The sequence below is a fragment of the Plectropomus leopardus genome, chromosome 17, assembly GCF_026936395.1.
Source record: "Plectropomus leopardus strain MGB_pleo_1.0 chromosome 17, ASM2693639v1, whole genome shotgun sequence".
NCBI classification, from domain to species: Eukaryota; Metazoa; Chordata; class Actinopteri; order Perciformes; family Serranidae; genus Plectropomus; species Plectropomus leopardus.
In genome coordinates, this window is record NC_142192.1 from 27,238,337 (window position 1) to 27,262,797 (window position 24,461).

Here is a 24,461-nt window from a genome sequence, read left to right on the forward strand (position 1 = left end):
CTGCCTAATAGATGCTTGTGTATCTGTTTAAAGACATACGGTACTTTGCAGGGATTATCGGTTACTGTTTGTAAACACAGCATTTAAACTTGGCCCCTCCTGCCGTCTTTACTTTGTATATACGCTGCAATATACTAATATATAAGGTCACTCTTTTAGTAATGGGGAATCAAGCAGTACTTTAGCAAGCTAACTGAGACAACCACCAGCACCTACCTGCTCGCTAGCTAAAGTGAAAGCCAACCCCTGATATACTCCTGTTTTGGAATTTGCTGTTTTTCTGCACTTTTTCCATGAGCTTCATAGCGTCCTCTTGCTGCTGCTGCTACCCGGTTGCTCCCTTTTTATAGAGTCCAGACCTCACTTGTGAGTTGTTTTTGGCTTGAGACCACATGCTCATAAACATCCCAGAGCAAAATAAGGAGAAAATAATAAAATACAGGCAGATGACTGGGTTTCTGCAGATAAATATGCCAACACACACCTCTAGTGGGTCATAAGTGATGATTAATAAGGATTGCATCTATATGAGTCTATACACTGCTCTTGCATAGTACCCAAAGACTAGAAATTTTCCATTTGTAAATATACTAAATGCACCAGTCTGCTGAAAATGAAATAAAAGTCCTCAGGTTCAGTTTGTGTTACTGATGATGTCATCAAAGTGCTGCTCTGCTTCTCTGTCTTCTTCACGCATCCCTGCCATCAGCAACAGTTTGTATCCATCCCCTTTCCTCCTCACTTCCTCGGTCTGTGTGTCCCTGAGGTAAACGAGAGAAAAGCAGAGGCTTTATCATGCCATACCTTTCAATAAGTACACCTCTAAAAAGGGGCACATTTCCATCATTGCATACAGTCTTGGAGAAACACAAGTTTGTATTTTAACAGCAGTGGATTAGTTGTCGCGTTTTTTTCTGCAGTGGAACACAGAAAGGTAGGGGAAAGAGGATGATACAAGCCAACTTGTCTTTCCCCATTTTTTTCCCACATGGACAGAAAGAAAGAGAAGTTGTTCAGCACATGAAGTTAAATTTTGATTTGTTTTGCGGGTAAATTGAGACATATAAGCATTTGGCTTGAAGATGGCTTAAGGTGGAGCCTCTTTGCTCACTGAGACTGGTTGTGCACATCACATACATTATAAGCTTTGTTTCACTCTTCTTTCTGTCGAAAACATGCTGATATTTGAGAGCTGACAGTTCCCTGACACCAGCAAGTGATTTTCATCCGCATTTGTCCGTCCCAAGTACACCATCTTTGTTTTACAAGCCTGCATGCCAGATCAGTCAGTGCAACAATCAGTCAAAGTTCAGAGATTCAACATCATACGTCCCAAACCCTGTCATGTTGATGCTGCTTTCTGGATGAATATAAATCAGTGTGGTTTTATTCATTGGCTTCACCTATTGCTTTGTTTTTTTTTTCTTATTCATCAAGGTCGTCTGTGTTTTGTTTTTAATATCAACACCTTTTAACCAGCAGCACAGACTTCTTCTGATGAATGGAAATATGTATATCTCGCTGTCTATCAACATGTTTTATTTTTTCCTCTCTTGCTGCTTCACCCCACATTTATCACTTTTCTTCTGTGTCGTTATTTATTCCTCTGTGCCCTCTGCAAACCCTTCTTACCTCCCCTTGGACATCCACTCGCCCCCTCCTCATGCATTCCTCTCCTTCCATACCTCTTGAGCTCCTGTCCCCTCTGCCAACCCATCCTGTTTTCCATTCTCCCCATCTTTCAATAATTCCCCATCTCTCTCAGTACTTTGATGAGGAGCAGGATGACCATGAATACCCCTATTATTATGAGGAAACAACAGGCGTTCCCTCCTCCTCCTCTGCGCCCCCCTCTCCCCAACCTGGGGCCCCCAGTCAACAGGTAAAGAGGGAGCACGAGAGAGGGAAAACACGAGCGGGGTTTGTGGAAGGGAAGGAGAATGAGAAAGAGAGGTATTTAGGCAGAGGCATAATTCATATATAGGTTTAGCTTGCTAATATTAAGTGTCAACTACATTTTCACATTTCCGTAAAATATTTGTTTGAAAAGCTCTTCCAAGCTATTTACTTTTAGCATTCAATATGCCTCTCATCCCTCATCACTCCATACCTCCTTTGTTTTATTCATATTTAACCTTTCCTTTAATACACATGACCTCTCACACGTCAATCTCGTCCTCCACCGCCTCCGTCACACCAGATTATCTTTGCTCCTTATGTTTTTATTGTCCTCATGTCATTTACATGTTGTCACATATGTATGTATGTGTTCAGATGTGGCCAAGTGGGGGCACTGGGGTGGTGTTGGTGCAGCCGTGTTGTTAGGCACACTTTTTCTCACACATTCTTCTCCAGTGTGTGCTCCTTCTTTATACATCCCCATCCTGTTCCACCCTAAGCCGAACCAAAATAATTTCTCACAATTAGAATTAAAACCTTTTGAGAATTCCAGGAAAGCAAGTTTAAGCTGAGAATTGAGTGTCACAAAACTTTCTTGGCACATATTGGATGCTATAAGGGTAAAAAATTAAAGTTTTATCAGAAAGCATACACATGTTGGTACCCACCAGAAGGTTCACTGGCATTTTTTTTCATGAAATGATGTCAGTTATGCCATAAGAAAAAACTGATCACCTGATCACATAATATCATCTCTTATTTTGAATTTGTAGATCTATGGACATTACCAAATCAAAGTAATAAATTACATAATGATGTGTGTTTTGTCTTTAATGAAAAACTGAGCGTGTTCTAAATACAAGCTAGCATAGGAAACATAATAATAATGTGCCAGGGCAGCCTTTTTCTTAATCTGATTTTGGTCAAATAGTCATTGTAAGTAGGTTTTGTTTTTACCAGATAGCTTAATTAATTGAAATGCTTTCCTGTGAGTTTTCTGGCACTTATTTTTATCTATGATAAACTCAACCCATTCGGCGTCACAACTAAATTAAATTTACCAAAAAAACTAAATTTGCTTTTTTATTTTATTTTGCCAGGGCATGTGTCTGTATTGTCTTGTTACTTGCATGGTATCTTTTCGAAGATGTCACCGCATGCACTTCTGGGTCATCAGTTTCCATACCAATTTTCCAGTCAACATGGGGATATCAATGCACATGTTTTTTGCTTGGTATATGCATTCATGTTTGTACAACTGACTTAACTGACTGACATAACATACATGTATGCCACAGTCTGTCTCCTTTAATTTTTGTTTGTGTTCTATAATGCATATTTGAGGAGTTTATATCCACAGTGTTTCTCATTCACACTGTATTACTTGGGTGAAATGTTTGTTTGTTTACTATATTAATTTGCATGTATATTTATTATAGCAGCATGAGAAAGAAGAATTATGTACCTTTGTTGTCACTCTGTGGTTTTATGTGACTAACACACATTTGCATGCTTGCCTGGCATCCACACTCATTCTTTTGCATGGCTAAACAGCAGTAACCTTCGCAGTCTTGCAGATGATCTCAGTGCATTATAAACTGTGTGTGTGTGTGTGTGTGTGTGTGTGTGTGTGTGTGTGTGTGTTTAAGAGAGAGAGAGACCTAGCAGGTTAGTGCATCAGTGATGTGTATGTTTTGTGAGTGTGTTCAGCACCACTTTCACCTGACCAGTCACACCCTCAGTGCCTCTGCCAAACCACAGGCTCGAGTTCATATTAGCGCAAAGATGCTGCTTTGTCATTTAATATTGGGAATGGCATTACTGGAGAGATCAGCAAAAACTCAACTTAATAGCTTGGGTCAAAAAAAAAGATATTTCTCAAAATTTGGATTCTGAATTTGAATACTGGTTGTTTTTTTCAGTTGTATTTATACATACTATTTTCAAAAATTGGATTAATTCTCTGCTGTATCCAGTAATGCCTGTACAGTCTCAGTAAATCATCCAAGCCTTGGCCATCTTTATGTCATTGTTTCTCAAAAACATCCACTCTTGTCTTTCTCTCTTCTTCTGTCCATCCCTTGTTTGTGCTTTTCAACCCCCCTCCCAACCCTTCCATGTATCTTTGTCTTCCTCAATTTTCTCATGTCATTATGCACTTTCACATACTAAACAACAAATCAACCAAACAATAATCTTGGATATTAGAAGAAGGTGCCCAATGGAAAAGCAGCCCCCACTAAATCCTCCCCTGTCAAACCAAAACCCACTCCTGCTAAACCAGCCAAAACTGGACCATCCAAACTTGTAGTCAAGGTGCCTATGCCCACCAAAGCTTCTAAGTCTGCCGCATCCAAGCCATCCAAAGCAAAGCCCACTGCAGTAGAGATCCTCTTGTCTAAGATCAAACCAACAGCAGCAGCTAAGCCTAAGCCCACTGCTGCCCCAGCTAAGAACGGCAATGGTAAAGCAGCTGCTGAGAAGAAAGTAAATGGTGCAGCTAAAGCCAACAGCAATGGCAATGGAAAAGCAGCGGTGACAAAAACAAATGGCAATGGCAAAGCTATAGCCAATGCCAAGCCTACAGCTCAGGCCAAGGTTAATGGAAATGGCAATGGCAAGGTTGTGGTTGAGAAGAAAGTAAATGGTAATGGAAAATCCTCAGCAGAAAAGAAAGCCAATGGAAATGGAAAACCAACAGCAGAAAAGAAAGCCAATGGAAATGGAAAAGACACTGTTGTGTCCAAGACTAATGGAAATGGCAATGGAAAAGCTACAGCAGAGAAGAAAGTCAGTGGAAATGGCAAAACTACCATTGAGGTTAAAGAGGTCAAAGTCAAAATTAATGGCAAAGCTGAGAATAAGGTCAATGGTGAGGCTAAGGCTAATGGCAATGGCAAAGTTATTACTGTGGTAGAAAAGAAAATTGTTAGTACTGGCGCTGAAAATCAGGCAAAAATCGAAACCACTACAAAAGCAAAGACTGAAAAAGTTGTGAAAGTAGAAAAGACTGTGGTCGTTGCAGCTAAGTCAGCTGCCAAAGTAGAAGCTACAAAGGCACCTAAACCCACGAAAGCATCAGAATCTGAACCTACAAAACCAGCAAAGGCCGTGGCCACCAAAGCTTCAGCAGCAAAAACTCAAGTAAAGACCGAAGTCAAAGAGGTCACCAAAGTTAAAACTGTGGTCTCCAAAGCCCCCCTGGTCAAACCAACAGTGAACAAAGTGGTGAAGACTGTGGTCGAAAAGGTTTCCATCCCGAAGAAAGTAGTGACAACATCTGCCCCTGTCCAGCCCACTCCACCCAGACCCACGAAATCCAAGGTGGTGTTGGACCTCAATGTCAAATCCCAGCACAAACCATTCCCACCCTTCGGCAAGACTGTGTTGAGTGGAACTGCAGTCCCAGCGAAGAAAATTACCAACGGTTATCAACAGGTACAACAAGAGGGCCCATGTTTGGGTCAGAATGTCCAGAGTTGTATGTTCCATCTGTCCAATCTGGTTGCCATTTCTTTCCACCATCCAGGGTCTACAACAAAGTTTTTGTGAAACTTAAATGGGTCTCTGTGATGAGTAGTTTGATATTGGATTACAGTTCAGATTTTGAGGTAAATCCTTGATGGTGGACAGTCTGGTTTTCAGAATGGAAGCTGGTTCATACCAAGCTGGGTGCCTTCTCCTCTTTTCAAATATCATATGATCTTTGCGATCACTCCAACTTCTCCATATGATATGATACAGCGGTACACATTGAAGCATGGCTAATCGTACAGTTTCATTGTTCTTTACTTCACTTCATACTCCTACCTTCAAGCTACTGAAACTGGATCTCAGAACCTGAATACACTCCAGCTCTCAGTCTCTTTCTTTTCGGGGAAACCATTAACGTACCGGTCAGATGAATGAGCATGGATTTCTGTGGCACAAAAACTAAACCTGAGAAAACACAAATACTATTACATCCTATACACAAGGAACACAACAAACCTCCTCTATCACCCTGTCATTCTCTTTGTTTTTTTAAGTACCTGTGTTTTCTCTCTGATACCTATCTACCTGTCTGGCCATATTTTGTATCAAATATGAATGAAGCAGTCTCACAGAAACTAAAAAAGTGTGCTTCCATCAGAAGACACATTTCCTTCAATGAGTAGGACATTGTGAAGCTCATGGTCATTGGTGGGTTTGGGAAAATTCATAAAATAGATTACAGTGATTCATATGAATTGTTTTCTGTGAGGCTGTTGATAGGGGTTGTCTCTCTTTTTTTCTGGTCTTGGGTGAAACTAGACATCCCAAAGCATCAACATATGATGTTTTCATCTTAAGGGATGTATAGGGGCTCTCAGTCCTACTTCCAATAAGAGCAGACCTCCCCCTTATATGAAAAAAAAGTTCAACATACAATGAAAAGTAATTTCAGCAAAGTTGTTTCAACGACTCCCTAAATCTTGCACATGGCAAAATTTATAGTCATTGAGATTCTAAAACTACCTGAAATCTCTTTTCTAAAATGGATCTTTGCAACTTTAAAAATGTGAGTTGCCAGTAAAAATCTCTTCGGCAACCACAGTTTTATGATGTGTTCCATTTTTTTCCACTTTTAACTCATCGTCACTTACAAGCAGACTTTGAACTAACCACGCTCTTTCATTAAAATCTGCTTGCTTCCTCCCTGCTCCCCAATTCCTGTCAACTTGACCAATCAGGATGTAGATACTGAATATGCCGAGGCTGGCCACACCCCTACAGAGACTGATTATTACTATGAGGAGACGGTGCCAGAGGGTGAGGTGTTTGGACAAGAAGAGGTCCCAGTACAGGTAAAGAAGAAAAAGTACACACTGACAAGAAGATGACACAGTCAAAAGAAGACCAGACAAGTAAATTAAACACCAAATCTGTAGATGGATTTGGTGATTTTGCCCAGTAAAATATAAAAACATAAGTTACCAGTTAGCACACAGTGACAAAAACAAAAAAATATAATCATCACCAAAGGACGAAGTGTAATATCTGTGTGGTGGTGAGCCCGGTCTTTGTAGGTTAACCAAGTAGTTCTAGCCCAGTGTCTCTCTTTAAACTTTTCTAACCAACGTCAGTGTTTCGTTGGCACCGATGCCACGTGACAAGACATACAAGAAAATCTTTTTCAAAGAGAATGCACCACATTCATCTGCTTGTATCATCAAACATTTTTAGGTGGCTCCCCTTTTTCCCCTCTAACAACAAGACTCCTGTCCTCATCTCAAGATCGTCGGTTGATCAGGTTCTGATCTTGACATAAGAACAAAAATCTTGTGAAAAAGGGATCCGCATAAAAATATTTGATGTGCAGTTTTAACCTCATCAACAAAGGGAGATGGATATAATGCATTCTGGTTTGAGAAAAAAAACATCTAACTGAACTAAAGAATACAGCTGCTGCTGTGGCTTACTTTAAAGCCCTAAAACTATCAGAATTTGAGAATGAACTTCTCACGGTTCTGATCTGTTTCTCACAGTTCACTTATTTTGTCAGTAATTCATATTGTCATCATTGACATTTTATATTTGTTAGGTGACTGTGATGACTTTGTTTTGCACTTTTGATGTCAAGAATGTTTTTGCTGTTGTTGTAGTGTCAGTTCTATAATGTATATTTTAGGAACATACACATTATTCCCTTTGCACTATTTTCAGTTATTGGGTTTTTTTGTATAAGTTAAAAATACAGCATAATTCCAATGGATTCATATTTGGTTTTTTTTTAAACATCCACGGTAAGTAAAATAGAAAATAACATAGTTTTGGCTTTGCATAGCACATAGCAGCAGTTTGTTTTCACAAAGTGCCTCCTGTCAGTTCTGTGTGTTTAGGGACAGTGAGTGTTTTTTTTCTTACTCTCTTCTTTTCAAGCAAATGTTTACAATATCAGACAATAAATGTATCAAATTAGGAGAGATCATTTGGTTACAGGTCATCACACACAAGCTGATAAGGATATGCTTTTGTGGAAACAAACTGTTCAACAAAAGATTATTAACAAGATTTAAAGTTGCAGGATAAACCTGAAAAATTCACCTGGAAATATCAGACTGAAGTTAGAGCATGGATGACTAATAGAGTCCCCACAGTCTGCCAGATGTCTTTTTGTTTTCTGTCCCTATGTCACTGTTTATTTGCAAAAGGTAAGACTCACTTCTTTCTATATATGCCCCCTCCTCCATTCCCCCTCTTGTTTCATTCTATATTTCTCTTTCTTTTACTAACATTTCCCCATCATGCATACGTCTCCCTCTTCCTTCCTTCTTCCTTTTGCATCTTTATTTTCCTTTACTTGATCCATCCTCCCGTGCCCCTCTATCCATCCCGTTGCGGCTCTGACACACTCAACGCAGCCCCAGGTGGAGACAACGTTGGTGGGAGAGGAGGTAGATGCCACCAAGGCAGGCGGTGTGGGTGAGGAGGCCTTCACTGAGGAGTATGTGACTGGGGACGTGGGCCTGAGGGAATACGACTATTCCTACAGGGACTACAATGAGCCGATACTGGAGACTACAGATGTCGAAGCCAACATGGGCCCCGCCCTGTCCGCTGTGACAGACGAGGGAGGCGTAAGTCGTTTTGCTTCCGAGGCAAAAAAAAAAAAAATCAGTTTCAACCAACTCTGAATCTTAGTCTTTGTCAAATTGTATTCAATGTCCTCTCAAGTGACTCGTTTGAGTTTGCCATCTCTCAAAGGCCGTTATTGAGATACATCATTTATTTCTGTGTGTTTTTGTTTTTACCGTTCTGGGACCTATTGACCATCTTCAAATTTTACACAATTGGTACTATAGAAAGATTTACCTGAAAAACTAAGATAGAGCCATAATTACCTTCATTTTGGCACATAATGTGTACTCTGAGAGCCAGCTGCTACTTTGATTATTGTGGACATGACCTGAAAAATACGCTTTCAATTTACCCTTAATTTCATTTTATATAGCAGAAAGCCCTATTCACATATTACCAGTATTACCAGGGGACCTCTTGTAACTTTTAATAATTGCAGATGTCTTGTGTGATCTTAATCCCATGCAAATTTGCCATGTCTGTATTTTGTCAAGTAAAAATTCGGACCCTAAATCACCTACCGTATAGTCCTGTGCAAATCCTGTGCCTCATAACTAGGGGGTATTTGTTGTAATTTGAGTAAAATGCAGTTCACTTAACTCGTGCAAATGTGCAGCATGAAACACAGATGTCTGGGTCGCATGAGGTCCCCTGGTTATACTCGATCTGTGCAAGTAGGGCTAAACTGTGATGTATGGAAATTCAAAATGTCCACCATGCAAGTAAGGTCAATTCATAGTTGAAAATTAATACCAGGCAAGCTCAATCCATCACAGAGAAGCCTGTATTTGAATGCATTTCAAATACTTAAAAGACCAAGACTTAGTCCCTTAATCAGTGGTTGAAACTGGTTTTATACTACATGGTGAGAAAGTACAGTGAGAAACTCAGGATCCCGGGAAGAATAGCTGTTACCATGGTAGAAGCTATTAGGGATCCTAACAAACAGAAAGAATAACTTGTATAGTCACATACACTGCATAAAGAGGCATTTGGAAGTGCAGCAGTAACCAATTGCTGCATCTTTTGTCTTGAATGCCATTTATCTCAGTGTATGGCTTCATTTAGAGCTGCTAATCCCAATGATTCTTTATCTATTACCAAAAAAAGTACACATAATGGACCTACAGTTTTGTGAATCTGTAATTGGACGAAAGCTTATGTCTTTGTCATAAGCAACTCAGGTTTTCATTTTTTTGTTCTTTTTTTATATAATGAAACAAAGTAATGTGGTGTGCCCCTGTTTTTAATGCATCTTGCCAAATCTCTGTTCTGTGAATGAGTTTGTCTTTTTTGTTTTTGGTCGGTGTGTGTGAATACCTTTATACTGACTATGCTGTGTTGTTGGCTACATGTGTGTTTTCCTCAGGCCGCCGTCAGAGGCCAGAAAGGAGAGAAAGGAGAGCCTGCTGTCTTGGAGCCTGTAAGTGACTCATTGTCTTTAAGCAGCTTTACCTGAGCAAGTTTGTTTAAGCTGGCTTGCTCTGTGACAGACAGGAAACGCTTCCCCCAGTCACTTTTCCCAGAAGCTCCAGGGATTTGCACCAGTAACCTTCCAGTCACAATCTCACTGATTCAACTCTAGTCCAAGACAGATTTGTCACATGCATTTGAGGGTGTGATTACACAAATATTCACCATTTAGAATACTACTTAAGCAGAAGACGCTTAGTTTGTTCTCAAGTAACTTGATCTATAGCTGGTTACCTACACTGTTAGATATTTGTTTACTTTGGTCCAAATGAGTTATGTCCAATTTCAACTAACAAACTCCATTAAAAAAATCTTGTAGTTCAAATGGCAGCAACCTATTCAAAGACTGAATGACAAACCAAAGCTTCTTGTCCTTGAAAAAAAGGCTGAAAATTCTTCCATTTGTCATCTGAACTTGTTTTCTTTTATGCATATTTCAGTTCCAAAATGCAGAAAGAGGTCATTAATAAATTCGTAAATCCAGCTGTTGAAAAGGGACCAACACAGCTGCCAGAAAAAATGTTGGCACTGTACGTTTCTGCACACTTTCAATACGTTACATATGCACGTTATTATGTAGCAAATATCTTGCAACTTAACAGTTCAGTTGCATTGTAGTTAATGTGTGGTTAGATTTAGGCACAAAAAACAGTTGGTCATGGTTTGGTTAAAATACCCCCATTTTGAGGCCAATACCCCAAAAAGAAAGGCAGTGATGTCTTGGGCACCATCCAACATCCTGATGATAAAGTAAGTTTATTTACTTCATCACTTTAGAAACATTGTTTTTATGCATATGAAATATATAAATGTTTACAGAAACATTCAAACCAACATTTTCTTCTGCTGATTGGGTTGAAAGGGATAGATCTCTCCAGTTGGATCCAAATGTTTTTAGTTAAGAAAAAGCTATGGTGCATTACAAGCAAAATCCAAGGAGCCTGATAAATAGAGTAATGACTTATATTTTCCCTCCCTCAGGTTTTTGTCCTTCTGAGTAACATTTATTTTGTTTTGACTTTTGTAGGGTATGCTGATCGAAGGACCTCCTGGACCTGAGGGACCTGCTGTAAGTGAATGATGGTTATTCTCTTCTTTTCTTCACAAAAGTAAGTTTAGTTACTCTAAATATTATATTAATACTCCTTGCTCTTCTAGAGCAGTACCTTTATTCTTAAAGTTATGACGTATTTTGATTAGTAATATAATTTGCTTGTTGCCAGTATAAAGTGCTGCAAGGATGATATGTGTTTTTTTGTAGGCCATTCCAGAAAAAGCCTATGGGATTTTTCCATTGGATTTTGGATTATTGCAGAAAATAAGCTCTGTGGCAAACACAAGTTTATGATACTTACACATTCTGTTCAGTAAGATTGTCTTCAAAAATGAACACCACTTTTAGGATTGTTTAAGTGTAAAAGCAATCGCTAGAGGCAAAAAGCTAACATTAGGCTATAAATGAGTCCCACTGCAGTTGCATGCCTTCAAAGTCACCACCATATCAAGGCTGTAAAGCTGTGTTTGGCGTGATGATGTTTTGTAGTCTCATTTAGCCACTTCTTAGCAGCTGTTTTTTTTTAAGACACACAAAAGCTTCAAAGTTCAAAGAAGTTTTTACTCAAGTATCTTCTGTTGTAGAACATAACGTGAAAGTCTTTTTAGGCCTGTGTTAACCCCAAACCTTATTTCAGGCGTTTAACCAAAAACTCATTTAAAAAACCCATTGACGAGACGAGGTAACCAGAGTGCCAAGATGCAAACTCATTTCCAGGATATAGGACTCATTCCTTCCGTGTCTTAGCTTGTACACTTTTCTGTTATAAGACTTTGACAACTGACATTATCTTTTGCATGTTAGGATATTCCTTTGCAATACTAAAAAAGAACTACACCTGACACAAACAAAGAAATGACCAGCTTACTGAGTCTGCATTCGCTATATCCTTACCTCTTTCAGGGTCCTACTGGCCCTCCTGGCTCCTCTGGACCTCCTGGCTCTGTTGGTGACCCTGGCGAGAGAGTGAGTGTTTCACTTCATCCTAAAAAATGCTGTTTTGTAGAGACATAAGTGCCGAATCTGTGCACTTCTGAGACATGAGTGATGATTGCTGATGTGCTTTGCAAAAGAAGCAGATTTCACTCTCTCCTTGAACCTGCCAGCTCACCCCTTCCTGTCTCCATCCTGCAGGGATCTCCTGGTAAGCCTGGTCTGCCTGGAGCTGATGGAGTCCCCGGACCTCCTGGAACCTCAGTCATGCTGCCTGTGAGTCAACCTTGACTTTTGACCCTTTATTAGAAATGCATACTGTCTGAATAGCCATAAATGTGAATCTCTATATTCTCTATATTCAGCACAAATACTCATAATTCACTGATGCTCAATTTTTAAGAAAATATTAAAAATAATGGCCACTCAAATACCAACAAATGCTGTTTTTTCTTCCTTTTCTTCTTTTTGCAGTTCCGTTTTGGACAGAGTGGGGGAGATAAGGGTCCTGTTGTTTCTGCACAGGAAGCTCAGGCAGCAGCCATCTTGTCTCAGGCTAGGGTCAGTCATCATTTTTACTTTATATTTCCCCTGCACAGTTAATTTTACTCAATGAACATATCAGTGGAGTCTTGAGGATTCACCAGTGCCAGAGATTGTTGCTGTCTTTGAAGATGTCCATAGGTGTATAACTACGCGTATGGATATATGTTTTGGTAATGTTAGCCTTTGTTTGCTGCTAATGTTAAAGAAGAAAAAAAGGATTGTATACAACACAAAAAAATCCACAAGTGTACATAAAAGAAACACTGCAGAGAAAACTGTCATAACCTTCGTAGTGTCTACATGTTGATTGTAGATATTTAGTTAATATTCTCATCCGTAGAGATTTAAAATGAGTGTGATAGGACATTTTCATGTTCACCAACATTACATGTAGCCATGAGCATCTGTCATCATTAAATTTGAGATGTTGTCCCTAGATGGCTCTGAAAGGACCTCCCGGACCAATGGGATTCACTGGACGCCCTGGACCTCTGGTATGTCATATTGACACTAACTTGTTCAGAGTTTGTTGATGCCAACTGTCATTTTCACATTACAAGACATGATACAAAAAATATTGACCTGTACAATGATTTTGATCCCATAACAGGTTTCTTATAAGCTTTTTAGTTAAAGGGGATCTATTATGCTTTTCCTCATTTCTGTCATATATGATATATGTTGTTAATTTCTCCCCACTTTTAGATCATATTTCTGCTGGAACATCTCCAGTTGTGTTTAGATGCTTTTATTGGTGATTTTTTTAAGTGCTGCTGTACTCAGTTACAGTCATTCTGCAGGGGCACTAATGGTGCAGAGACACCGAGATGCAGAAGACATGCTGACCAGTCTGAGCAGACTGAGCTTTTCAGGACAGGGTCTTAAAGAGACAGGCGTAGTTCAGCCAGAGAGTGAATACATGTGTTCTAGCACAGACAGTATGAGGACTATTAAGTGTCTCTTGACCATTGAATCATTGTAACACGTTCTATTGGAAACCCAAAATACAAGTATAAACCTGAAAATGAGCAGAATAGGCCATCTTTAGGTCTCTTAATTACAAAAAAATACATTCATTTTTCTTTTTTCTGATCATTATGGGGCGTGAGAGAATAGTTTTGATGATGATGATTGTGTCTGTTTCAGGGAAATCCAGGAATCAATGGTGTGAAGGGAGAGAGTGGAGACCCTGGTCCTCAGGTAAAAACACTGAACCTGTCCTCTACCCTAACATCAGAATTAAATAATTTGTATGTCAAATCATGTATTAAACCCTCCATTTGACATACCTATATTGTGCATGTTATTGAACTAATAGTATACTCAGCTCAGACCTATTGCAAAAATATGTCACAGACATCTAATTAATTTTTTTCAGGGTCCCAGGGGATCTCAGGGCATGATGGGACCTCCAGGCAAAGCAGGAAGAAGAGTGAGTATGAAAAGCGGTCAGCTTGTCTCTAAATTGTTTGTGTTTTTAACTAAGAGAACACAGGACATGACAGTGGCTTCTGAAAGAGGATCAGGGACTTCAACAGGTATTAAGTAAATTCTGTAGTGAATGGTGTTTCAATATTTTCAAACAAAATATCTTAGATAGGGGCGCTGCCCTCTTGCACTACTCAGGAAGTGGATTTTGTGCCTTGTTTGAAAGATGTGATTTTTGGATTCAACAGTTATAGAAGAGAATTGGAAGATGAATTATTTTTATGCAGCCTTATCATATTACTGGCCAAGTTTCATAACCACAAATCAAAGGTGCTCAGAACAAAACCCTCTTTTCATCCCTTCAAAAAAGAAGCTGAAAACTACGGACCATAAATCTGTGTTCAAAAATAAGTAAATAAAAAATTATTGTGTTAATTTAATTGAGTTCAGTTTGTATTTGAGTTGAACCTTTTTTTTAATTAACCCCTGGTGTTGCATGTTTGTATGGTTGTTAGTTTTTTGCTTTTTGTTATTGTTTTGTATTGTATTTGTTGTTTTGCAAATCAAGTTTAATTTAAAAAAAATATCAGGAAATGAAGACGTGGTATATTATTCCCACCCATATACACCATACACCTGTATGACTCAATTACAAACAGCATCAGTGATCACAAGCACTCGATTGATACACAGCTGTTAACCATGTCGCATCACCAGACTCATACTGCAGCCAGCCACCAGGGGGTGATCAAGATGTTTAGCCTTAACTTTTGGGGAGCTGTCGTTACCATCCATCGTTATATACAGTCATTGTTTCCAATCGTCAAAAAGGGAAAGATGCCGGTTTCTATTCTAATACCTGGATGTCTCCTATAGTTCTGTTTAAATTCAGTCTATCTGAGCCAAGCAGGCCCTGTGAAAGACAAAATCATTGGGCAAGTGTTGCAACTGTGCCTCAGATGTTCATCCTCTACTTGTCTCTACACAGGGCCGTGCAGGAGCTGATGGTGCCAGGGGAATGCCAGGAGAGTCTGGAATTAAGGTAACCTCTCTCTGTTGTCATTTCTCTATTGTCAAAATTATATTATACTATTCACTTGACCTTTTCTTATAGCCACTGGATCTCTGGAAGCTTGTGGTTTTTTTATTATTATTGTTACTAGTTAATTTGTGAACTATAACCCAGTAGGCTACACAGGAGGATGATTAAGCCAGCTTTTACTTAGTATAGACCTTCCACAGTGCAGAAATAATATCTTACACAGTGGTGGAAGACGTACTCAGATCTCTTACTTACCACATTGCAGAAATATTTTATTGCAAGAAAAAGTCATGCATTCAGTATTGTACTTAAGTAAAAAGCACATAAATGTTATCATTATAATATACTTAAAGTACCAATAGTAAAAATACATTACGCACAATGGTCCATTTGAGAATAACGTATTACATTAATGTATTAGAATTATTGAGTAAATTAACATGTTTGCTTTAATGTTGCTCTGATAAAGGTGGAGCTCATTTAAATTGCTTTATATATTGCTGGGTAGTTTAATCTGTAAAAATGTATCACAACTTATTAGTTAATTAAATTTTTATCTTTATCTGAATCCGCAAATTTGCACTGTCAGATAAATATAGTGCAGTTAAAAGTACAGCATTTACCCCCAGAGTTCTTAAGTACAGTACTTGACTAAATGCACTTAGTTACCTTCCACCATTGTACTTACATGTCTGTCTTTCTCTAAGGGTGACCGTGGTTTTGATGGTCTTCCTGGTTTGCCAGGTGACAAAGGACACAGGGTGAGTCAAAAGCAAATTACAACCAAAATGCCATTTACACATCGCACAGTATTATTATCTATATTATTATTAGTAGTAAAAGTAGCAGTAATAGAGGTAACACTAAAGTAATCTTGATTTTTTTTTTAATATGCAGAGACCTTAAACACTTGAAAATCTGTTGGTGAGCAGAGCTTATGAATTTTGTGATTTCTCACTCCTCCTCTCTTTTATCTCACCAGGGTGACACTGGAGGAATGGGACCCCCGGGACCTCAAGGAGAGGACGGAGAGAGGGTACGAAGATTTATTAAAATATTTTGAAATTTGATTCCAGGCACTGCTCAAAACGTGTCATTGTGTGTCACTCCATAAATGTTCATTTTCAGCTTCTGTACAACCTTAGCATGTTGTTGTTGTGTATGTGTTTTCAGGGAGACGATGGAGAAGTTGGACCCAGGGGTCTCCCAGGTGAACCAGTGAGTGTTTCCATGGCAAAAAAAAATCTAATATTTAATCCGTCTCTCTTGTCTAAGTCTCTGTTATGGACAGCATCCTTAAAATACAACTTGTGTTTCCATCTCCGGCATCCCCGTTACCTCCAAACCAGGTGTTTCTCACCATAGCATTCATATTACCTGACGGTGGGTTCTTCCCTGTAATTATGTGTCGCGCAGTGATGGAGAGGTGGATGATGCAGCCAAGTAACAAAACAGTTACAATGTGCAGACTGACAAGTAACAGCTTGTAAAAAAAAATAAATATAAATATATATGTATGTGTATATATATATATATAGAGAGAGAATAAATCCTAACAGAGTAGAGGTTCAAAATGTTGCAAAAGTGACTAAATAAGACTAAACAGTTTTAATATTTCTTAAATAATCTCCTAATTACAGAGACAACATACACTCATTGGGTACATTTTAATACAATCCAGAATGCTGTACTAAATCATTTTAAGCTTCAAAGTTTCCTTCGTAATTCGATTTATATATCAGTATTTGAATGCACATCTCTGTATAAACCTGGTATTTCTACTCAGTTACAGGTAAAGACTAGGCTACGCTAATGTTATTCTTATATAATTTTTAGATTGGATGCCAGGGTGGCTGAGTTTGACTGAACATTACAGATTACTAGTCATAATTAGTGTTTTTGAGTCCTAAAGACAAAATTAAATGAGAAAAGATCCATATAATCATTTCCAAATACCCAACATGTTTTTATCTAAAGAAAAATTCTGCTTCAAACCATTATTGTTGGTGTTCAGCCTTTCAAAAACAATATTTTCACTGCCGTCCAAAAACATTTTTGCTCTCCTGCTTGCTGTGCACGAAGGGAGGCATGCAGCTGTGTTTACCTGCCATTATATTCCTCTATATGATAAAAACCAACTGATCTTTGTTGCTTGTGTGTGTCTTTCTCTTCAGGGACCTCGTGGTTTGCTTGGACCCAAAGGTCCAGCTGGAATCCCCGGACCTCCTGTGAGTAAAAAACAATTTCAAACCATATTATGCCGGTGTTATTTTAGCTGCATTGTTTTATCCATCTGTGACCACTGAACACCCACAGCAACTCCTGAAATATCACCCTGTGACCTGATATAAAGATGGGGATATCCAGGAATCTAAAAATAAGCATGTGATGTTTCCACATTCAAAACAATACCAGGGCACTCAGGATTTAGGCAGCCAAGTTCCAATTTATATATATTTATATGTGCTAGAGTTGTTTGGCTACAGTAGTCGAGCTCTGCCCTTAAAAAAAGTAATTCTCTGACTTAGTATTGCACTCCTTCAGAGTTTCAGTGCAGGACAGTTGTCTCCCCCCTCTGGCAGTGAGAGTAATTACACAAACACAGGCAATGGTGCCTTTAACATATGTCTGCAAATGAGCTTGCAACATCTATTGTACTTACTTAATAATACTTAGTCAGTTATTAGTATGTACAGCCAAGTTTGGATTGTTATGTATTCCTGTGGTCCTCTACAAGTTTCCTTAAAGGACCCCTTTTCTATCACTGAGTAAGTGATAGAAATGAATAAGTGACAAGTGAATAAGTGACATATTTTATGGATATTTCATCTTAGGTGGTCTATCTTGTGAGATTTTTTTTTTTTAGTTTCTATCTTGATTAGTAATCTCATTTTTAAAAATAATTTCATTCATTTTTCTTCAAAGAAAAGAATGCTGAAATACAGGCCTACTTAAAAAAAAAAAAATGAATTCAGATTTTCTGTCTTTTCTTCTCAGGGTGTACGAGGAAATGACGGGCCCCACGGTCCCAAGGGAAACCTGGTCAGTGCCACTATAAGTTATCGACCATGTTATCATGTGACCTTGTGCCTAAATCAGCAGATAATTTGTTTCAGAACCCTTTAGGGAAACACGAGATTTCTCTCATGAGTAATTTTATGTGTAATTATTCTCTCTTCTTTATCTGTTCTTCACTCTGTGCTGCCGTTTGTTTTGCATTTGTCATCATTTTATCCTCTTCTCTCAGGGTCCCCAAGGAGAGCCAGGACCTCCAGGTCAGCAGGGAACCCCAGGAACTCAGGTGAGATAGAGGACAGATGGCCACTATCACATAACTGATACATTAGCTTCTTTCACAAAATAATTGTTTGCTGAAGAGCAAAGGCGTACACATGCACAAAAAATAGAAGTAAACAGTAGTTGCTCAGATTTTGTATTCATGCTTTTTTTTTCTTCTTTTTTTGCAGGGAATGGCAGGACCTCAGGGAGCCATCGGACCCCCAGGAGAGAAAGTAAGACACCAAAAACATATATGGGTACTCTGTATTAAAGGTACCACAAGATACACACAGCTTGTTCAGAGAAATATATTCACCAAGTAACAGTTACGCAATAGAATATTAATATTGATTTACTCCTAAAACCCTCTTCATTCATGTAAATGAGGAAAGGTGGGGCATACAGAAATCCCTTTAGCCCTTTGAGGTTTGTTGGAGATCCATTTTTACAATGTATCACCTTTTGGAGGGCATTCTGCATCCTCAGTTTGTTGTACTTCTTGTACTTGGGGAAAAAAAGTTGCAGTGACACAAAATGCAGTGAAGAATATAAAAGTGAAAAGCAGTTGGATATCAGTTTGGAAATGTCTTGCAGTTAGATGCACTTGGATATGCAAAGCGGGCAGATTCTTTGAAAACTGATGATAGTTTTATTGGTTGTGGCATTTGTTTACACTTCCTGATACATGAGAATGGAATCTATCTCATAGTCCACAATTCCGCATCACATTTTCCAGAAAGTAAACAGGGTGTCTGCAGGTCCTTAAAAAGTCTTGAAATATCTTAAATTCTATTTAATGTATACAAGGCATCAAAAGTTATTAAGTGGTATTAAATTTGAATGTTGAATTTGTGAGGTCTTTAATTGCCACATTTGATCTATTTTAATTTTCCATCTTTTAATTTCTTTTATTAAAATTATTTAAGCTCTTCTGTGTGAAAGTCCACAGTTCTGATGATATAAAACTTCAAACCTACCTCCAAACCTAATACTGTCTTTTTTCTTTATACTTGACATTTAACTGTTTGCTACATGTAGATTGACCTAATTCACTCTGATAACCATATTCCCTACCTCTCATCGGACCACATAAATACAACTTACCTTTATATTTACCTGCAATGTGTGAATAAGAATTTGTCCAACAATTAGTCTTAAATTTGGTCACAAAAATTTTGAAAATTAAAAGTTGGAGTATCTGATACCTGTGGACACACCAGTAACAATGATTTCGAAAGTATTCTTGTCATATTTTTGTATGAATTGACAAAGATTAGATGTAACAAAACAGGCACTATAAGTCAAATCATTTCATTCTGATTTCATAACATTAGGGAAAGAGGAGGGATGCTTGATGATTAATTTACTAATGTGTCTCTCTTGTCGACATTTGAAGCAGCAGTCATTCTGAGAAATATGCTTATTTGCTTTCTTGCCAATAGCTGCATTAGAAGATTTATGAATCTCATTTCTGTCCATTAAATATAAAGTTACAGCCAGCAGCTATTTAGCTTTGCTTAGCAAAAAGACTGGAAACAAGGGAAAATAGCAAGCTATGCCCTGCCCAAAGGCAAGAAATTTCACCTTACACCACCTGTATCGGTCAAGGAAAATCAGAAATAAGGGCTCATGATTGTGAGCAAAACATTTGTCTCACTCATAGTTTATTCATCTGTTGTTAGTGGATGTATGGATGAATGAAATACTATACATATGAACTTAGTAGCTCCACAATTTCAAGCACATGTTATTCTTATGGTGTTTTATTGCAAAACAGTTTCAAGTGTAGTACCATCGCCCTCTGGACTCTCACTCATGAACACCTTGTCTTCCCTCTCAGGGTCCTACAGGAAAACCAGGTCTGCCAGGAATGCCTGGAGCTGACGGCCCTCCTGTATGTTTGTCTCTTACTTCTTTTTTTTGTTTTGTTTACATCACTAAAACTAAATTAAATTGAATCCGCCCAAACTGCATGTCCTTACTGAGGCTTGAGCTTTCTGTCTTCCCTTCTTAGGGTCACCCAGGAAAGGAGGGGCCTTCTGGCACCAAAGGAAACCAGGTGAGTGTCAATCTTAACCTCATCATACCGCATCCCTTCCATCTATCAAACTCAATTCACCAATTAAATATGATTCATAACAGAAAAAACATAATACATCTGAAAGACTTTAATCAAAATTCACATTTACAGTGAAATTGTAGTGCAATTACTTTAAGAATGTCTGTGTGCTTGTAGTTTTATATGTAAAAATAGCACCCATTCTATTTGTTTTAAGGTATGTCTTGTGTTGTAAACGTGTCCTTCTTTCTTTGACCTTGACCAGGGTCCCTCCGGTCCCCAGGGAGCTATCGGCTATCCTGGCCCTCGTGGCCTCAAGGTCAGTACAATGAAATTGAATATACTTTATTTTCAACATTGAAAAAAATTAAATACTATGCGTATGGAAAAAAACAAGAGTGAACATATATAACTGATTTTTTAAGCAACATTAACTTACATTTTATGTCCAAAATGGAGTAGGAGTAGTCCTCCCCCTTTTCTATTCTAACCATTAACCTACAATCATAAACCAGCTCTCTGGCCATGTCCATCCCTACAGCCAAAACACTCTGTTCATGCTCTTATCACCATTAGCGTGCTTTACATTCCCCTTTTTCATCTCTGTACCTTGCAAAAATTCTGATTTTATATTTTTAAATTGCCTGATTTCCTTGCTTTGTTTGAATCCTTCCTTCAGTCCATGCCACAAAAGCACACCACGAATAGATAGACACACATTTACTTTTAAGATTTATGCATGCATAATATTGCTTCAGATTCAGTTTCCCTTATAAATTATATCCCCCTCATCAATCCAAGAATATTTTTTGTATATTTCCAAAAAGCCAATTATTCCTTTATTCTTTTCTTTCCTCAGTTACCAAACAAGTTTAAATGTGCAAATAATCTGAGCTGACACAAGAATGTAATGTTCTCTTAGCATATCAGTGTATTGATTGTGCAGTGCTTTCGTTACAGGGTAGTCAAGGAATCCGTGGACTGAAGGGCCACAAGGGAGAGAAGGTAAGTTATTGATTACAATTTGATACTTCCACTCATTCAAGAAATATCCTGTTATGAATCACAATCGTGTAGTGAAAGCATGCTAATATGTGTATTTAAAGTTGATTCACAATAACAGTGTTAAAAAATGGACATGTTCTTGTCTTTGTCTCAAAGTATTTCAAGTTAGAATTAATGACAATGTTCATCTCTGATGTTCTTTGTTTGTTTCTGTTTCTAGGGAGAAGATGGTTTCCCCGGAATTAAGGGAGATTTTGGTGCCAAGGGAGAGAGGGTAAGATAGATTGATGGAGTAATTGTTTGGTTTAGCAGTTCATTTATAAAATGATTAATGGATGGAGGTAGTGTGGGATTGATTTGCTTATTTATCATGGAGTTTACTATCAAGTTATTACTCCATATATTTTTACATTGATTTATTCTGATTATGCTTTGTCTCCTGCTGATAGGGTGAGATTGGAGTATCAGGACCGAGAGGAGAGGATGGTCCAGAGGGGCCAAAGGGACGCGTTGGACCCCCTGGTGAGATCGGACCGCTTGGACTGGTTGGAGAGAAGGTACAACCAGATTACATGACTGGCTCTAAGTAACGTGAAATAGGTTACTTATATTATTAGGAGCATCATCTCCAGTTTTATGTATTTTTCACTTAAAGGAAAAATTTTCTGAAAAGGAATTTCATTTTTTTTCTTCGCAAATGCTGATATTTCCAGAAATTTACCCAGATTATTTTAGTTTTTCTTAAATAATAGTAAGCCCTCCCTTTTGTCAGTACATTGGGCAGGAAATATCATAGGGCTGCATTTGAGCGAAATGTGAATTTTACACATGAAATTTAGAGTAATTTTAACTTCAGCTATATCTGTTTATAAAGCAGCTGTCATCCAAACACGCAGAGACCCTGAAGTTCCAAAAGGTTTTTTTTTTTTATTAAATCTTGTACACACAAGATAAGAAGAAAAATATTTTGGGACTTTAGAGGCTCCATAACAACATGTTGCTCTTCACATAACAAAAAAAAAAAAGAAATTAAATTTAAAAAAAATTAACTGCAAGAAAGAAAAATTTTCAAGACCAAAAAATTCTAATGATAAACAACAGGATAAAATAATGTTTAAAATAAACAGAATAAAACTCAATATTAAGGCTATGGCACTACTCAAAAGCCATATTAAAAATAAAGAAAAATGATATAATTATTCACAAGCGTAATTGGATTAGAAATGGCCATGTAATTTTCATGAGTTTTAATTTTGTGTTGTATTGTTTTGTTGTGTTGTACTGTGATGGATGCTGCTTATTTTAGCAGTGCCATTAATTGTTATTGCATGCTAATATGATTGTAGCACACTTAACCTTAATATCAGCTTATTCTCATTTACATGTTATATTGTGTCATATTTCTGAATTTGAACACATGATCTTTGGTTACTGATGTTATGACCCAGTAAAGTTAAAGGATAACGATTAATGATGTCATCATGTGATTTCAGGGTAAACTTGGTGTAACTGGACTTCCTGGATATCCTGGAAGACAAGGACCTAAGGCAAGAGAAACACACAAATGATCCTCAGTGACTCATTTATTTATCCAGGATGATTTTCACTGTAATCATCACCACATTTCTGTGCTGTATGTTAAGAAACAAAGCTAAAGTTGGAATTTTGATTTGTTTTTTAGGGATCTCTTGGATTCCCAGGATTCCCTGGCTCAAACGGCGAGAAGGGAACAAGGGTAAGTAAATCAAGTCTGTGGAAGATTTTACTTCTCAAAACTCCTCAGCTCCTTAAGGCTTAAAATGATTATTGATTGAGTTAGTCAAATTAAGCCTATGACTGTGTATCTCTACACAGATGAGCTACAATGATCGATATTGTAGATTAAGTTATAAAATCAGTAATGTACAGTTACATTCTGTTTGACTTCAATCTTCAATCATTGTTTTTGTTTGTTTTTTCAGGGTCTTAGTGGCAAATCAGGGCCAAGAGGACAAAGAGGACCAACGGTACCATTTCACATTCATTCATTTGTTCTTTCAGTTTCTAAACGCTATTCTCCTCGGAGGATTGTCTTTCAGCTCTCTTTTACAAAACTGAGTGTCAGGCTGATAAGCAGTTTCAGCCTGAAACGCACCCAGCAGCGATGCTTGGGTGGGGTCAGAAGTACCTTTTTTGCACCAGTAACCACACCCAACAGTGATGTCAAAGGTTCCTATAGCACACCTGTGCATCACTGCAGTAAGGCTGAATTTAAATTTATGGACTTCACCCCTACTTACAGTCTAGCAGAATTAATGGACACTTTCCCAGAAATTCAATGAGTGCTGAGTGCAGTCCAAATCCACAATTATTCATTCAGTCCACAATATGGGCATTTCCACTGGGGCAGACTTATAGAGAGTCTGCTGGGGCTGCAGACATTGTCAGACTTCCCTGATTTAATTAGGAAAATGTAAATCAAAAGGTTACTTGAATCATAGGCTACAAATAATATTCAACCACATTTCGTTTCAGATGTATTTAGAAGTATAGTCTATAGAGATGGCCTAATCAAAATGCAGTTTATTAGTACAGTCAAACTATAATATTTGCACAGTGTAATGCCAAATACTGTGTACAGGCTAAGAAAAATAACCAAAAAACAACAGAAGATTTTTCAATATAATACCCAATTTAATTAGTCATAGGCTGGTACCTATTTACAAACATTTCTGCTTTTGAATACATACAAGCTTAAAAAAATATATACATTTCATTTTGTTCACTCACAAAAAAGCCTATTTATGGACAGTTGACCCAGACATTATTCACCAACTTGCATGAGGAATATGACACCAGCAGTCTCTATGTACACTGTAGTTGTTGACTGAACATTTCCACAGCCACAGATTAAATCAGTGTGAGGCCAGTCTATCAGTGGCTTGTGTCTTGCACACTTACAGATTTTACATGATGACAGTGAACACTTTACAGAAGGTATGACTGAGGTCTGTGAGGGCCAAGTCTGCAAGTCAAGAAGGTGGATAAATTGGATTTAGCCTCAGATGGAAAGTTAAATCACTGAAAACAACAAAGCCAGGATTTTCAAGGAGAATGAAATTATGCTTTAAGCACTGATTTGATATTATTTGATGAATTAAAAT

The 24,461-nt window shown here is 38.0% G+C and overlaps 1 protein-coding gene across 6 annotated transcripts in view; it reads left to right on the forward strand.

Annotated features, from left to right (window-relative positions):
• The window catches only part of col11a2 (collagen, type XI, alpha 2), a 57,700-nt gene that overhangs the window by 20,059 nt on the left and 13,180 nt on the right, over window positions 1–24,461 (forward strand). Inside the window, exons 6-33 of one of the 6 annotated variants that reach the window (XM_088090164.1) lie at window positions 1,766–1,882; window positions 6,612–6,725; window positions 8,283–8,498; window positions 9,869–9,922; window positions 11,000–11,041; window positions 11,930–11,992; window positions 12,161–12,235; window positions 12,434–12,520; window positions 12,943–12,999; window positions 13,652–13,705; window positions 13,884–13,937; window positions 14,922–14,975; window positions 15,683–15,736; window positions 15,958–16,011; window positions 16,149–16,193; window positions 17,150–17,203; window positions 17,973–18,017; window positions 18,223–18,276; window positions 18,443–18,487; window positions 20,095–20,148; window positions 20,269–20,313; window positions 20,579–20,632; window positions 21,274–21,318; window positions 21,539–21,592; window positions 21,768–21,875; window positions 22,812–22,865; window positions 23,000–23,053; window positions 23,280–23,324. In XM_088090164.1, the coding sequence (XP_087946290.1) occupies window positions 1,766–1,882; window positions 6,612–6,725; window positions 8,283–8,498; window positions 9,869–9,922; window positions 11,000–11,041; window positions 11,930–11,992; window positions 12,161–12,235; window positions 12,434–12,520; window positions 12,943–12,999; window positions 13,652–13,705; window positions 13,884–13,937; window positions 14,922–14,975; window positions 15,683–15,736; window positions 15,958–16,011; window positions 16,149–16,193; window positions 17,150–17,203; window positions 17,973–18,017; window positions 18,223–18,276; window positions 18,443–18,487; window positions 20,095–20,148; window positions 20,269–20,313; window positions 20,579–20,632; window positions 21,274–21,318; window positions 21,539–21,592; window positions 21,768–21,875; window positions 22,812–22,865; window positions 23,000–23,053; window positions 23,280–23,324 (1,851 nt within the window). Of the gene's footprint in view, window positions 1–1,765; window positions 1,883–4,107; window positions 5,338–6,611; window positions 6,726–8,282; window positions 8,499–9,868; window positions 9,923–10,999; window positions 11,042–11,929; window positions 11,993–12,160; window positions 12,236–12,433; window positions 12,521–12,942; window positions 13,000–13,651; window positions 13,706–13,883; window positions 13,938–14,921; window positions 14,976–15,682; window positions 15,737–15,957; window positions 16,012–16,148; window positions 16,194–17,149; window positions 17,204–17,972; window positions 18,018–18,222; window positions 18,277–18,442; window positions 18,488–20,094; window positions 20,149–20,268; window positions 20,314–20,578; window positions 20,633–21,273; window positions 21,319–21,538; window positions 21,593–21,767; window positions 21,876–22,811; window positions 22,866–22,999; window positions 23,054–23,279; window positions 23,325–24,461 lie in introns of all 6 variants that reach the window. The other 5 variants (XM_042506168.2, XM_042506169.2, XM_088090162.1 and 2 more) reach the window with 5 other exon arrangements.